This window comes from Ambystoma mexicanum, chromosome 1q (genome assembly GCF_040938575.1).
Source record: "Ambystoma mexicanum isolate Mex_15411 chromosome 1q, UKY_AmexF1_1, whole genome shotgun sequence".
Classification (NCBI taxonomy): Eukaryota; Metazoa; Chordata; class Amphibia; order Caudata; family Ambystomatidae; genus Ambystoma; species Ambystoma mexicanum.
Genome location: NC_090922.1, coordinates 541774874 through 541792089, shown reverse-complemented (window position 1 = coordinate 541792089; position 17216 = coordinate 541774874). Strand labels below are relative to the sequence as shown.

Here is a 17216-nt window from a genome sequence, read left to right as displayed (position 1 = left end):
ACTGAATGTCCCATGATGATACGCAGCTAATAACATCCTTGCTGCATTCCTTAGTCTCCATTATAATGTAAGCGCCTCAAACTTTCTGGGCAAAGGTTCCCCCCAAATACACTTTTAAAATCACCCCACAAGTCCTGTCACATCTTCAGCCAGCCCTGCCCTATGAGACAAGGAGTTTGTGCAGACTACACAAGCCACTTAAAGGCCACACCCTGACCACTGAGACATCATCATGAGGGCATTAAACAAGACAAACCTGTATTGAAAACGGACACAAACTTCACTGAGAGGTGTGTTAAAAAAGATGAAAAAGTGAAATTGAGGACAGAGGAAAACTATGAATATCGATTGCAACACTCCCAGTGGAGGGTGCAACCTGAGGGGCTGGTTCACTCACCTAGGGTTGCCATAGTAACCTGGAATGCACCGTTCACAGTGTTCCCCTTCGGTGTTGTCTGTGCAGTAGCATACCCCTGTGTCCACATCGCAGAACCCCAATGACGCTAAGCCGTGCCCATTGCATGCACATTGCTGGCAGCCATCCTTTAATGTGGCATTGCCATAACTTCCAGGTTGGCAGAACTGACAGCGATCACCCATTGTCCAATCTGTAGAGAAAAGAGAGCAGTGTTACTAGTGCTGTGTGCTCAGGTATGGTATCTGGTCTGTTGTGCAAGGTGCTGAGCTACAGTGCTTCCTGATACACTACACTGCACTAGGGCACTGCCCCCTTAATGGACCATTCTAACTCGGATACCGTTTGGATACTGCAAAGATTGTGCTTTTAGGCTGCTTATCAAATCAGTTCGGAAACTGCTCTTCTTCACTGAGCTATACACCTCTCTTGGAACCTGTGCTTGGTCTGTTCTAGTGCTCTCCAGGTGGCTGTGCTGTGATACTTTAGGATACTCTGTTGGGATTCTCTTTCAGGACTATGTCCTCTGGTTCTGAGATGGTGTTATTTGGACAGTGCTGCCTGGTACTGGGCGCAACTCTCCTCACAGTGTAAAATATCCTATACTTGCAATCCTAAACTATCCTACGTATACCAAAACTGTGACTAAAATTAAGTGCTCGCCCCACTTTAACAACTGCTACTCATGCAGGCTACGTAGAGACAACATGAAATCATCTGTACTGCCAATCCCACAAGTAAATCCAGCGCTTTCGCCTCCAATCATGACACTTACCCTGACATGCATCGCAGGACGCTGGTCCTTGTGAGCAGAAACTATGGAAGTGACAGCCGCAGTCCGTGCCGCACTCCACACCACTCTCATTTACGTTGGACACGTCTGTCGTCCATCCAAGGTCACACACACAGGTGTAGTCAGCAGGCCCACTGCAACGCCCATGTGAGCACTCATTGTAGCAGCTGCAATAGTGGAACAAGTGCGTTAAAGAAGCGTCAAGTAAAACAGAAATATATCTCATGCCGTTACACGAATAGGATAGGTAGAGCCGGCCCCACGCTGGATACTATAAAGCTTCCATAACCATCCAAATGGTAGAGGCGATGGGCCTTCATATAATTTTGCAATACCAGCATGTTTCCCCCCACCACAAACATAAGAGTCTTAATGGAGCAATAGACATTAAAGAAAACATCAATGTGGAATCGGTGCATCTGGACAACTGTGGACTTGGAATAGGTAGGGATATCCTGTCCAGATCAGTGACAGCATCTGACTGTTCAAGAGCATACACATTTGCCTGTAAGTAGCAATCAATGTGATGTCTGAAAGTAGATTCTCCCCTCCCCCGCCGCATCTGCTCCACTTCCATATAGGGTGCCATTAACAGGAAGCCCTCTCCTTTATAAGGGGATGACAGTGCCAGTGGCAAAACACAAAACGTAGAGGCCCTCCTGCAAGCCAATCTGATTGTTACCCCACCACTAAGCTTGGCAACAAAGCACAGGCAGGCCAGGACAAGCATGCATTCGCAATGCACATGATGATAATGCTGCTACAGGGACAAAATGCATTGGGTCAGGGGTCTGCAACCTTCAGCTCTCCAGATGTTTTGAACTACAACTTTCATGATCCGTCACCATTGAATATGCAGAGTTGGACTGATGGGGGTTGTGGGGTTGCAGTTTGCAGTACAAAGCATTTGGAGAGCCAAAGGTTGCAGACCTCTGTACTATGTGAAAGAGATAAGTATGTGTAATTGATCAAACCTTAAATCGTTCACCTTGCAAAGAAACAGTGTCTGGCTCTGGGTACCCAAATGTACCAGCCAACTCTACTTGGTCAGCAATATTAGGCACAGTAATGATACCATAAGCAAGCATGTTCATGATGCTGGCTCGAGCAGTATCCCCATGCACAAACATTGTGTTGTTGGCTTTTTATTGTAATTCCAGTAAGAATCTCCTGCCACAGGAAGAACATATGATATGTTATGGCTGGCTGCACAAATGTTTGCCCAACTTACACACCACCTTGTAATAATACTCATATTGAATTTGCTCTCAACGCCAGTAAAACATGCAATGCCACAGTAAGGAAACATTTACTTGCTGACTGTTCTTACATGGACAGGGCGAGGCGCATTTGTGCAGACATCACATTGGTGTTGCCCTTTATTTGAATAAAAAATGCCATGCCCCAGAAAATGTGCAGTCTGCCTGTTTTCTCGCACTATAAACCCCCCACCCCAAACCCTCCTCCATGCAATAACAATCATCACCCAGCAGCAGTCTCTCTGGCACCAAGGGATGTGGACTGGGACTAGACAGTTCCAGCCCCTTTTTTATATTGGATACATTACTCACTGTAATCATATTTCTGATGCTTTTATCTGCTTAGATTCAAATGCTATGTATAAGCCGACATCTAGTGCAAGTTGCAGAGCATTACAGTTGTTGTTTTCGAAACTCGAAAAGGGACGTCGACAGGGCGTGCCAGTAATACTATCCCTAGTGTGACGTCCACTCTGACAATATCTGGGAGGTCTCTATCGCTTACACCTCCAGGTGTAAGGGTCAACATCTGGAATTAGCACTCAAGGTCTACTCCATGCAGGTCAAGGCAGCTTCTCTTTATGGAGCAGCAGTTTGGGGGGTTCAAACCACTACTTTAAGAGGCTATTGGGTCTCCCCGGTTCATCTTCCTGTGCATCTGTACATAGAGAACTGGGGGATGTCCTTCCTGGAGGACGAGTGGGCAGCTGACCCTGGTTTACTATGGCCTAGAATATGGGGCAATCCTAAAGCTTCGCTGTGCCATTTTATAATTAAAGCAACTTTGAGCATGGATTTTTGGCAGAAGATACTCTGGCTCAAATTTGTAAGTGAGTACCTGTCCAGGGTAAGTTTGGCGTTTATGCTCCCTGCCACCAGCCTGTTTCAAGTCAGAGAAGTACATTCTTCCAAGAATGTGTTAATCAGGGAACTACTAGCAATTCATACTAATGCAGTGCAGCCCTCGCCGGCTGACGCGTATCATCAGCTTATTAGTGGTTTGTCCGCTATCCAGCTGTATCTCACTTGGGCCAGGGTGGGTCATCACAGTCGGTTTATTTCCAGGGCTTGTTCTGATTACCTGTGCTTGAGGGGGAATGTGGCAAAATGGACCGGCTACTCGGACGATCCAAGCTGCCCCGTCTGTGGTGCCCCCCGCCGCCCCCTTGAAGATTTGGCTCATTTGATCATGTTCTGTCCCGGATATGGTATTATCTGAGTGCGAACCATTCTGCAAGTGCTGAGAAGCACTGACCTGGGTCAATATAGGCAGAAACAAAATGTTCAGCTTGGGCTCTGCTATCATACCTGAAGGCTGCAATATCATTGAGAAGGGGAGCTATAAAAAGGTGTGCTTCTGTATTATAAACTACTCTGTAATGTGTGGGTCTGAATTGTATTGATCATTTTTGTATTTTAGACGACTAATTAATTGTTTTATTGTGAAATTCTATGTATGGTTATGAATTATATTGTATACTGCGTCATTTTAGAGATCAATGTATTTTTTCGATGTGATATTTTATGCTTGTGTTTAATGGATACTGTTCTGTCAAAATAAACTTTTCAAACACAAACACTGTACCCATGGTCCTTCACGCGTCGAGGTCACTCAGATTGTTTTGTTTCTGACATCAATTAGCATTAAGTGTATCGTGAGTACAGGTGTATCCAAGCAGATAAATATCAGAGAAGCTGATAACATCTACGCACCTTCTCCCAGGGCAGGAAGGGCGGGCACATGTAAATCTAAGCAGATACAAGCATCAGAAATACAGTTACGATGAGTAATATATACCTTCTGAATGTTGTGGAACCTGCTTAGATCACATGCTTTGCATAGATTAGCTAGCAGTGTTAGGAGAAGGGGGTGGGTTGTGAGAAGGAGCAGCAGCAAATAGATGTTTTAGAACCGCTTGCCCCACCTGTGTATCTGCTTTGGAATGGGTGTCAATGCAGTAGTGCTGAGTGAAAGTGTTTACTGAGCTCCAAGTAGCTGCTTTGCAAATGCTGTCTAAGGGGACATTTGCGATAAAGGCCAGAGTAGCTCCTGTGCTCCTTGTGGAGTGAGCTCTTGGTGTGAAAGGCAGTGTTTTGTTTGATAATGAATAGCACAGTTGCATACATCAGACTATCCATCTGGAGATGACATTCTTGGAAATGCGGTCTACCTCTCTGCCTGGTGCTACGTAGACAAACGGTTGGTCTGTTTTCTAAGCGGTCTCGTCTCGTTTACACAAAGGACCGCCGCCCTCCTCACATCCAGTGTATGGAGTTTTACCCCAGATGAGCTAGTTGGATTCTGAAAGAAGGCCGGTAGTTCAATGGATTGGTTCACATGGAATTTGAAATAATAAATTTAGGATAGAACCTCGGACGTGTAGGAACTGTTTTGTTGTGCTTGGCGCAAGGCTCGACTTTTTCTCGTTTATTGAGAAACCCAATTGGAAGAGAAGGTTTATGGTTCTTTGCGTGTTTTGTTTGCAAAGATGGGGTGTTTCCCCCGTGATCAGCCAGTAGTCCAGATGAACAAGTTACTCCCTTACCGGATAACGTTCCTTCGATGGGATGGTCCTACGACATATTCCTTATCTTTGACAGTAATCACCACAGCTGTGCTGCTTTGGAAAATGTTCGGCGTCTGCGTCGATGCGCCGTCCCCGAGGACCTCCTCCGACGGCCTACGTCACCCGATGTGATAAGTAGGACGCACGACGCCCGTAGCCTCAGTTGTAGTTCTTTCCCCCCAGCACGTGTGACACCAGTCTTCTGAAAGTCAGACACACAAGGCCTTGCGGAAACGTAAGCTGCAATCGCAGAAGAAATTTTGCAGCGGGGAAGGTAGGGAGGGAGCGATAGGGAATATGTGGTCGGACCATCCCATCAAAAGAACGTTACCAGGTAAGAGAGTAATTTGTTCTTCGAGGGGATTGGGTCCTCCGACGTATTCCATATCTTTGACAAACTCCCAAAGCAGTACCAAAGCAAGGAGGTGGGAAAAGAATTTAGAACACAAATGTAGCATTCCCAATCAAATTGCGGAATAAAGGTTTGCCTTGCGAAAGGCCAGATCCTGTCCTTGGATGGAATCGAGGGAGTAGCGACGTACAAAACTATGTACTGAATACCAGGTGGCGGCATCACAGATGTTACGAATATGAACACCTCTCTGTAGGGCAGTAGATGTAGCCATACCCCTGGTAGAATGGGCCCGCAAGCCAGCCGGTGGGTCCTTACCCGCCAAGCGGCAACAGTCAGAGATAGCCAAAATAATCCAACGAGACAAAGTCTGTTTCGTCACAGCTGGTCCCAAACGCTTTCCAGCGTAACCAATGAAGAGTTGATCGTCCACTCTGACCCGGGACATGCGTGAAATATAAAAGCTCAACGCTCTCCTAGGATCAAGCCTATGGAGCCTCTCCTCTTCCTTACCAGGATGCGGAGGAGGATAGAATGCCGGAAGAACAACCTTCTGGCCCAAATGAAATTCCGAAACCACCTTCGGAAGAAAGGAAGGACAAACTCGAAGGACAACCCTGTCCTTATGAAACACAGTGAAGGGTGGCTTAACTGAAAGTGCCTGTAACTCACTCACTCTGCAAGCGGAAGTAACCGCAACCAAAAACACAGTTTTAAGAGTTAACAGTCTCAAAGAGCAAGAATGCAAAGGCTCAAACGGAGCACCCATAAGAAACTTAAGAACAAGGTTCAAATCCCAACCGGGCACCAGAAAAGGTGACGGAGGGAACACATTAGTGAGCCCTTTCAAAAATTGAGAAATTAAAGGAATCTTAAAATAGGAACATTCTTCAGATGAGTGCTTAATTATGGACAGCGCCGCCAGGTAACCTTTAATGGTATCCACTTGCAAGCCCCTGTGGGCCTAGGAAAGTAAAAAAGACAAAACCATGGGAATGTCACACTCAACAGGATCCACATTCTTAACTCTGCACCAGTCGCAGAATTTACGCCAACAGTACAGAGACTTTGTTGCCGGCCGTCCGGCCGAGAGTAACACCTCCAACACGTCTTCAGGGAGGTTCCAATTCTTATACCTCAACCTTTCAGAAGCCAAGCGTGAAGGTTGAGGGATCTGACCTCTGGATGGAGAACCTGAACCACCTCCCGTGAGAGCAGATCGTCTCGGTAGGGAAGACGGCATGGAGGGCAGATGAACAAGTCGAGAAGATCCGGGTACCACGTCCTCCGGGCCCACGCCGAAGCAATGAGGATCATCCGGGAACAGAACCTCCGTAACCTCTGCAGTACTTTCGGGATGACGGGGACTGGAGGAAACGCGTACAGCAGTGGGAATGACCACTCCACCACGAACGCGTCTCCTAAGGCTACTTTTGGAGGAAATCCCTGCAAGCAGAACCTTTTGCACTTCCGGTTGAAACTGGAGGCGAACAGATCCACTTGAGGGATCCCCCAAAGGGCGAAGATCTCCAGGAGAATCTCTTGAGCCAGCTCCCACTCGTGAGATCGTGCTCTGCCTGCTCAGAGCATCCGCCGTCTCGTTGTCGTCTCCGGCCAGATGAACAGCCGAGATCAAAACTTCCTGCTGGATGGCCCCGAACTCGAGCTGCATCGCCTCCCTGCACAGAGGAAGTGACCCTGCCCCCCCTTTTTGTTGAGGTAGTGCATGCCAACGTGTTGTCCGTTGCCTTCAGGGCTAGCCTGACGGCCCTCAGCTCCAACAGATTGATATGGAGTCTGGACTCCGATAGAGACCAACGACAGCTGACTGTCAACTCGTTGGCATGAGCTCCCCATCCCGCGAGGGATGCGTCCGTCACGATCGTCACCTCCAGCCAGGGAAGCCAAAACGGGGCCCCATTCATCAGATTGCCTTCGACAGCCCACCACAGAAGGTCCTGGGCGACCGAGGGCGGCACCTGAACAGGGTCCGACATCCTGCCGGAAGAGTGCGACCACTGCATCTTGAGTGCCCACTGCAAAGATCTCATCCGCAGACGAGCCTCTGGCACCAGAAGAATGCAGGATGCCATGAGGCCAAGCAACCTCAAGAACTCGAACGCCGCGAGCGTCTGGGCAAGTTGAAACTTGTGCACCATCTGCTGAATGTGAAGTGCCCTCACCTGGGGAGGAAAAAACAGCCCCAGGGATGTGTCGAGCACTGCTCCGATGTACTGGAGGCGCTGTGTTGGCGTCAAATGGGACTTCTTTAAATTGAGGGAGAAGCACAGCTTGTGAAGGGAGTGGCAGGAGACGGACAGATGATCCAGGGCTTGCTCGGGAGAGCACCCCCTGATCAACCAATCGTCCAGGTAGGGGTAGACGTGAATCCCCCCTTTCCTGAGATGCGCTGCCACCGCCACCATGAGCTTGGTGAAAACCCTCGGCGCGGAGGTCAATCCGAACAGCAGGACCCAAAACTGAAAGTGCGAGTGGCCAACCGAGAACCTCAGGAACTTCTTGTGCTTGGGATGGATCGGCACATGGAAGTAAGCGTCCTTGAGGTCGAGAGACACCAAACAGTCCTGAAGTTGAAGGGCCTCGAGGACTTGAAAGAGTAACCATCTTGAACTTGTCCTTCCTGAGGAGTTAGTTCAAACCGCGCAAGTCCATGATGGGTCTCAATCCCCCGTCTTTCTTCGAAATAAAAAATAAGGGGAATACCATCCCTTGTTCCTCTCCGCTACGGGCACCAGTTCTATGGCGCCCTTCTCCAGCAGCGCTTGAATTTACTGCGCAAGGAGCGGATCCAGACTCTTCAAAGAGAGGTTCCCAGGTGGATTATCGTGAGGCCTCTGCCGAAAATGAAGACAGTAGCCGTGGGTTATGATCTCCAGAACCCACACATCTGAAGTAATGGCACGCCACTCTACAAGATGCTGCGCCAGCCTTCCCCCAACCGGCGAACCATGGGACATGGCTGTTAGGGAGAATTCTCTGTTTAGGCTGAATTTCCTAACCTAGTGAGTCTCCCAGCAGCTTTGCTGGATTTTTGGGGTTTATCTTTTCTCCTGCCAAGAGTGAGACTCTTTTACCCTCACTCTTGGGCATGATTTGAGTGTGTTTCTTTGAATCTAGATGTGTTTAATGGGCTATGGGGTCTTTTACTCCATAGGGCTTCATGTGTTTTTGTCATGTGTGTTACACAGCACCCTCAGTGCAGTGACACAGGGGTGTCATAGTGACCCCCCAGTACAGACTCCATACCCTGGGACTGACTACTGTCTCCCAGGGCATGTAAAGTCACCATTGACTTTACTAGTCTTAAATTCTGAACAGAACCAGTACAAACCATCATATTGTGGACATACTGGCTGGGGCAATTCGATTGGCCCAGGGTCTGTTAGTCGAGGGGGCACGTCACCGTCCCCCTGATCGAGTTTTGGCTGGTGGCAGTAGATACTACTTTTTATATTGAACCGCGAATATTTTCCTATGGGATTTCCCATTGTTTTAGGCTACTATCTTTATTTATTTACGGTAGCCTCGAGCATACCGCCGGTTTCTTTAATTAATATTAATTCTCCGGTTGGTATTTTTTGCCAAAACTTGATTCTAAAATGGCGTTTGTGTTCTCTTCTGTGACTCCAACCCAAGTCGAGCCCTTTGTTCCACTTTTTGGCGGGCTTCTCCACAGAAGCCCTCCAAAGTGGTGCCACTCTGTCTGGGGTATTTAGGAGGGGTTGAGGGGGATTTAGGCATCCTGGACTGAGTTGCCTAGGCAACCCAAGTCGCACTCTGTCTTGATTGGCCCAAGTGGTGAGCCGGGCGGCTCACCACTTCGCATGTTTGAGTGACAGCTAGGCTGAGTGAATGGGGGTTTTCTGCATAAAAGCAGGGCTTTGGGGACTGGAACTTCAGAAGTCGCCACAGGACCTAAGAATCCGACGAGGGAGAAGCTGAGCCGACCTGCCACGACGCCACCACCGGTGGAGCCCTGCTGGACCGTCTCACCACTTTTCCCAACGACAGAGGAGATCTCCCACCGGAGAGTCTTCTTCCTTTGACTGGTGGGGATAACCAGTTTCACCGTCTTTTCGCCTTCCCGACGTACCTCGTGGCCACCTTGCCTGTGCCAAGCACCCCGGCAACTGGGATACCACGTTTTACCACGACCGCGAAACAAAGGTACCACCTTTAACTGGAAAACTCCACGGCTGGTTTCTTCCCTGATAGTGCAACGACCTTCATCTTTCCTCCAAGTCGAGATCTTCTCTTCCCCTGGACGACGACACAACTTGCACCCACTACCAGGAACAACTGCCACCGCTGGAGGATCCTTCCCACTTAAGGTACCGTGTCCCGCTTGGCTTCCCTTGCTACCGACTGTACGGGGTAGATTTAATCCCCGGCTTTCGAACCTGGGTAAGCCTGGGACACCCTGGCTAAACTTTCCTAAGCCTCTCTAAACTCTTTTTGAACCCTCTGCAAGACTTTCAAAACCTAGTGTAACTGTGTGATCTTGGGCGCATTTGTGCTCTGCTCTCTCTAAGAGTGGGCCCAGCCTTTGGACTTTGGCTCACCAGTGACTTTTGCTCTTCTGCCTTGCTAACAGTGTTCCTGAACCTTAGAGTGGTGTACCTTTCCATATTCTGTCTTTTTCCCTCCCTTTCTCACAAACTTATTGGAGTGCCATCTAGTTAAGCGCTCACCTCTGTATGAAAATAAGTGGTGTTTACTGTGACTTATCTGATAAGGGAAAAGGGGTGTATATATTACAATCGTAACTGTGTTTAGAATATTTTACAACAAGAGTGCTGGAGTGTTTCAAACCGTGTGTTTTTAAATAAATAATTATATACTTTGATACCAAAGCTCTGGTCAGTGTTTGCTTGTATTATTGTATCTGGGTACCTATTGTGTATACTTTGCATACTGTCTAACTGCTCAGCCACAGCTACCAGGTAAATATGGGTGGTGCAGACTGCTACCAAGTGGGTTTACTGCCAACACCTGTAGTCTTAAATCTTTTGCAGTGTTCCCTAAGGGAACTGCACAGGTTTCTGCCTAACAATGGCCTCATGACTGAGTGGTAGCAGCTGCGGCGTTGCCTGAGGGCAAAGAGGCAACTGCCTGAGCGGCCTTGGCACCTCGAGTATCCTGTTTTCCACTTCTGGCACTCTTACGGTGGCCTCTTTGACTGACAGCTCCTCTCGCTTTACTGAAGGACGAGTAATAGCGAAAGGAACCTCCCCTCCATTGTTGTTCCCTAGGACGAAAAGGCGGAGGTTGTCGAACTGCAGCGCCCAACGACTTCGCTGCAGCTTTGGAGGTCTGCAACCTCTCAAGGCTCTCGTCAGCCTTGCTCCCAAAAAGATGTTCACCGTCAAAGGGCATGTTGAGGAGCCGGGACTGCACATCAGGAGCGAACCCCGACTTCCGCAACCACACAAACCTGCGTATTACGGTGCTCGCCGCCATGGACCGGCTGACACAATCTGCCATGTCCAAACCCGACTGAGCGGCCTCACACATGGCATCCTTGCCATCCTGAACCATAGCAAGGAAACCATCCAGTTCGTCCCCTTCGGGAATATGTTCAGCCGCTAATGCAACACAGTTCCAGAGAGTGTGTGTGTGAAACGAGCACATACGGAGTTGGCCGTCTGAAGCGCCATACACCCTGAAGAAAACACTTTCTTCGCCCAGCCATCAAAACGTTTGTCGTCCCTATCCGGAGGGATGGTAGGATACGACGCCTGCTTTGCTGGGGCCGTAGCCGCCTGCACCACCAAACTCTCCGGAGTGGGGCGCCTGGACAAGTAGCAGGGGTCGCTACTGGTTGGACGGTATTTTCGCGACAAAGACTTGCCCACTGCCGGGAGACTCTCCGGAGCAGTCCAAGCCGCCGCCACCCTTCTCTGCAGAGCCATATGAAACGGCAGTACCGGGTCAGTGGGGGGACCAAGATCGAGGATGTCCGTGAGATCATCCTGAACAAACTCCCCTTGGGGAGCCGACCATCCCAAGTACTCGGTGACCCGAGACATAAGGCGCCGGTACGAAGAATCGGCATGCGTGCCAGGCTCAGGCCTACAAAACTCCATCTCCGGAGAGGTGTCCAGTCCACTGGCATCATGCAGTGTCTGCCTTAGGTCATTAAATTGGCTATGGCCCGAGAGAAGCTCATCTGGCACTGTAACCGAAACCAAGCCCTCATCAGAGCCCTCATCACCCTCTGAAATGTACTCCAGGCGGTGAGAGGAAGACACCTGGGGACCAAAGTTATGCCTGACCTTAGCCAGAGACTTTCTAGGGGCTACCCCTGTGCCACGGGGCCCCTCCGACACCACCGCCTCGAAAGGCGTCGAGGGCAACGAAGGAGTCGGCGCCGGCGTCGAGAGAATCGGCGTTGAATTCGAGCGAAACGGCATCGACGTCAGCCGCAGCGCTGTCAGCATCGGCGCCGTCGACACAGGCCTCGAAGCCAGAGCTCCAACCGTGACCTTTGACGACCTAGGCGCCGACAGCGTCGACGACCCCCTCGGAGGCGGAGCCTCGAGAGAGGTCGTCGACAACCTCGGCGCCACAGGCGTCGACGTTCTCCTCGAAGACTGCACAGGATCACGCGGTCTCGAGCGCGTCGAGGAACGGGACCTGGAACGGGCATGGCGAGAACGGTTACCATTGTCCGAGCGGGACCTCTCCCGCGAACCGTGCCGACCACCCGAGCCCGAATGCGTGCAAGCGGTGTCTCTTGACCGATCACGACCGACCCCACTCGGAGGCGTGGACGGACCGGTGGCCCTGCGATCCGAGAATCGCTAACATCTTCTTCCCAAAGGAAGCCCATTCCTCCGGTGTCGCTTGCATGGTGGGATAAGCGACACGCCGACGGGCGGAGTCCTCGGAAGAGGACGGGGAAGGCGACCGATGCTGGCGCTTCCGGGAATGCCTCGAAGAGGCAGAGAAGTGGCGAGACCGACTCCTGGAAGGAGACCCACTGGACCTCCGACGATGAGGCGGAGAGTCGTCCCTCGAATCATCTGTCGAAAGCCCCATAGACCTTGACTTCCGGGGCTTAGACACCCTACCTACCGACAACTTCTACTTGCGCTCCCGCAAGGCCTTGGCCGTGAACGACTGGCAGTCGACAAGGTCGTCCGTGTCGTAGGCCTCCCCAAGGCACCAGAGGCAGGCGTCGTGCGAGTCTGTTACCGGCATCTTGGACCCAGAGTCCCCGCATTTCTTGAAGCCCGGACGCGGGGTTGAAGACGAGGTAGACATCGTCACGAACAGGCTTTTCACAAAAACCGAACAGGTTCAAAGAAACAAGAAGAATACAACAGAAACTCCAAAGAGTCGAGGTGTACCGAGATTCACTAAGCGAACACGTTCGCGGAAAAAACGGAACGGAGGCTACGGGCGTTGTGCGTCCTACTTATCACATCGGGTGACGTCGGCCGTCGGAGGAGGTCCTCGGGGACGGCGCATCGACGTCATCGACACAAAGTTTTCCGAAGCAGCACAGCTGTGGTGATTACTGTCAATGGAATACGTCGGAGGACCCAATCCCCTCGAAGAACAAATTACTCTCTTACCTGGTAACGTTCTTTTGATGGGATGGTCCGACCACATATTCCATATCGCTCCCTCCCTACCTTCCCCACTGCAAAATTTCTTATGCGATTGCAGCTTACGTTGGGTATACTGCGATTTCCTCCGTGCGTAGGTGTGTTGTCACTACCGCCAATACCTTGGTGAATACCCTTGGAGCTGACGCTATTCCGAAGGGTAGCACCTTCAATTGGTAGTGCTGGTTTGCTATTTTGAAACGCAAGAGTTTTCTGTGCACTGGGAACATTGAAATATGAAAATAGGCATCTAGTCTCCCTGATTTAGCAAGGGGATTACCTCTTGTAGCGTTGTCTCACTGAATTTTTGTGGCTTTACATAAGTGTTTGCAGGGAATAAGTCTAACACTGGGTGCATAGGTAGATTATGTTTTTTTGGTACAAGGAAGTAGGTTAAATAAATACCCTTGTTTACCTCGTTGGACGGCACGATCTCTATGGCGTCCTTAAAGGATAGTTCCGGGACTTTTTTTTTATTGTCCCTACGGGTCGGCCATGTGTTTGTAAGCATAAATCGGTAGATCGTAGGAAACTTTCCTATGGACCTTACCCGACTTTTCGCCCATTATCGCACTCGAAATCAGCCTCCATTTTGTGATAATCCTATCATTCCGCCGCATCGACCTGGCTCACCTGCCTTTGCGGCACTAAATCAAATCCCCCGCCCCTGAGCCTGACATCAGCAGACGCGTACTGCCCATTTCAAGCACGTCTCGTGTCAACAATCGCTGCGCCTCAGCTATTGACGTGTTGCCATGGAAATGGCAGGACGCCTCTTTCCCCAATAAGTATAAACAGACCGTTTCACAACACACAGCAGCAGATTTTCGATTCCATTCCTCTCTCTGTGTTACTTTGAGTATTCTGTGACTCGTTTCAGTGCTCTGGTCAGCTACCTTCGCCGCTTGTAGCCCGTGTGAACACCTGTACCATCTCTGTAAATTATTTTACTATCTTTACCGCACAATGGCCACAATAATGCCGTATATGTACGAGCCCGAGTACACCGAGGAAGAACTACTGGAAAGTCAAGCACGCGAAAACGATGGGGATTCGGACGGCAGTTGGGAGGACCAGTCAACGGATGAAGAGCCTGGACCATGTCGCATGGACGGCGTCTCCACCTGGTGCACGTGCAATCGGTGCGAGCTAATGCCAACTGAGGAGGAGAACTGCTGCTGCCGTGAAAATTCCGGGTGCTTGGCCTACATTTCGGAAAGCGAGCAAAGTCTGCAGGAAGGCGAGCAAAGTCCGCAATGCATCACCGAGCTGCCAGAGTTCAGGGAAGCCTGCCTCTCACGGACCGTGTTGAGGATGATGATGGTGCTTATGCACGAACTTCGCGGCACTGTTCGTCCGCGTAATCCGAGTAACGAGTAAGTATACTCTGTTTGTGATGTCAGTGATGCCACCACTATTTCATGGTCGTCTCCCACATATAAAATTACATTTACATATCATTCGAACGCATGTAAATTTGTTCCATATAGTGCATTTTCTAGATATAATTTTTTTCTAAGAAAAATGACATGTGTTACCTGAATCGACATTGATAAGAAAGTTTGGTCAGTTTAATACAGTTTGCATCTTTTTTTTTCACAGGTGGTACAGGCTGGTGGCCTATCGTTGCTTCACTTGGTGGCTTCACGGGAGGCTCGGACACCGCGTTCGGAGAGTAATACCTGCCTGTGCGGTACTTGCCATTAGACAACATTTCCCCAGTGACAGTGGACAATACCGCGGATTTTCCCTCGATGTGCTGCAACCTCAACTTTACAATGTGTAATGTTTATTATTTATGTTTAATTAAAATCTAAAATAAAGCCCAACATATATTTTAACAATGGTTGTTTTGATTTTTTAAATGAATCTAGTGTATATTCTCCTGGGAGGGTGAGGTATTTATAAACTCACCCCCCTGCATTCCATGTAGTAGATCCTGCAGCCATCCTCTTACATTCAGTTAGATGGCCTCTCCTTGGTGAGGCCCTGCGGCAAACTGGTCTTGTCTGCACGACCACCGCCCCCGATCCACCCCCCGCCCTATCAAAGGCAGTTCGCACCGGGGTACTTGTGCTGGCAAGTGGAGCTGTCCGGGAGCGATAAAGGCCAAGAGGTGCCAAAGACCATGTACACTTCAAAGTGGTCTATAGAGCATGGGTTGTTGTTCCCATGTCTACCTACAGACCCCGTGTCTCCTGCCAAGCATCCCCCCTCACGCTGGACGGCCCCCTGCAATCCACATAAGTGTGTCTCCATTCACGAGTCTTCCTGTGTCTTGTCTGCACGACCACCGCCCCGATCCACCCCCCGCCCTATCAAAGGCAGTTCGCACCGGGGTACTTGTGCTGGCAAGTGGAGCTGTCAGGGAGCGATAAAGGCCAAGAGGTGCCAAAGACCATGTACACTTCAAAGTGGTCTATAGAGCATGGGTTGTTGTTCCCATGTCTACCTACAGACCCCGTGTCTCCTGCCAAGCATCCCCCCTCACGCTGGACGGCCCCCTGCAGACCGCATAATGCCACGACATATACACGTCATTCATTCACAAACACACCCCTGTTTCGAATTCTTTATAACCCACTTCATATTTCTAATGAGAACTTCTTTGCGCTTTGCTAGTCAACCCGTGAAGGTGCTGGTTATCTGCTCTTCGTCTCTGTGAACTTCCGTGACCACTTTGAGCAAACTCGTCAGTTTGCAACCTGTGAACTGCTCCCTGTTCTACGACAAGAAACTACTCTGATCCCTGCATCTAACTGTTTGTTCGTCAAGGTAAGTCCATGTACCATAATCATTTTGCGTCCAATTTTTTAATTTATATCTATTTGCTAGTAGTCATCAAATTGCATCCATGTTTTCTTTTCGTTCACGACAGTACATGCAAGGAACTAGTCACATGTTCTGAGTTTAGTCAAATTACTTTTTCTATTTTTTGAAAGTTATTGAAATACTTATCCGCATGTGAATAACGTGTATAGTTCCAAGAACCAAAACGGACCTTGCATTGAACCTTTTATGTGTCATTTAATGTTTTAACACATTGGTATTCATAGAGAATTGTTGATCTTTACTTTTCAGAACTTTCCATAATGCCTGCCTGTTCCATTGGCGGTTGCCCTTCGAAGACCCATAACAAATCTGAAGGTACTATAATGCATGTTTTCCCTAAGACAATAGATCAGATAAGAGAATGGGTCCGATATTGCGGATATCCAGCCTCTGAGATAGAAAGTAGAGTCCTAGAAGTCTTTGCGGACAAGAGGGGTGATCGATACCGCATCTGCAGCAGGCACTTTAGCCCAGACATGTACTCCACATCATTGCTAATAAGGACGAAAACACCGCGAGCGAGGCGAAAATTGCTCTCAACCGCTATTCCCACTCTATTCGTCCACATCCCTCCACTGGTGAGTCAAGTTTACGTATTTATCTCTCGGCATTGCGGTAGTGTGTAGCATTAGCTAACAATAATTTCCCCATTTATGTATCCACTCAATATGAAGGCTGAAGATTCTCCATCCGTGTCGTTATTGCAGTCATCAGCCACTTCAAGCGCCTATCGGGTAATCTTACTTAGCTATTCTGACACTGACTTGTTTTAGGCATGTAAATCAATAGTTTTAATTGATCGTGTAATTATTTTACCTAATGGTACACCACAGTACTCGTCCTCTAGTCTTTGTTTTCAGTTATAATTATTGTTATCCAAAATAATGCAAGTACTGTCTTTCAGGGAGATGCTGAGGAGTCCAACGCATTGACGACAACCGTAGATGTCACTCAGATGCTCGAGGTACGTTTCCGGACAGTTCCATCGATGGAGATCATCAGATCTTGCATTCTTGTAGCGTGATTGTTACACACAATGTTTCTTTCGTTTTTAGCCATTGGTATGTCCTTCTGTCGTCGCCCTCCTATGTGTCTTCTTTTTTCAATATTGTGTTCATTACTAATGAAAGTCCTATGTTTCAGGGAGTCGATGGAGCATTAGTCCAAGAGGAAGGGGGAGCATGCAGTTACGGGTCGGCGCAACAGCTTGCAGAAGTGTGCACCGCAGTTACAGCGTCCCTTGATGTTCTTATGCATTTCGAGGTATGGATACTGACAGATCAATCATGCGATATCAAATGACGTGATTACATCCGCTATACTTCCTTCTTTATTAACGCAAGTACTATGTTTCAGGGAGCTGA

At 49.1% G+C, this 17216-nt stretch overlaps 1 protein-coding gene across 1 annotated transcript in view; it reads right to left on the bottom strand.

Annotated features, from left to right (window-relative positions):
• Window positions 1-17216, bottom strand: part of MEGF8 (multiple EGF like domains 8) — a 1665761-nt gene that overhangs the window by 694825 nt on the left and 953720 nt on the right. The window contains exons 22-23 of the mRNA XM_069640964.1: window positions 1191-1375; window positions 398-608 (exon numbers count right to left, since the gene is read on the bottom strand). Coding sequence (XP_069497065.1) covers window positions 398-608; window positions 1191-1375 — 396 coding nt within the window. The remainder of the gene's footprint in view (window positions 1-397; window positions 609-1190; window positions 1376-17216) is intronic.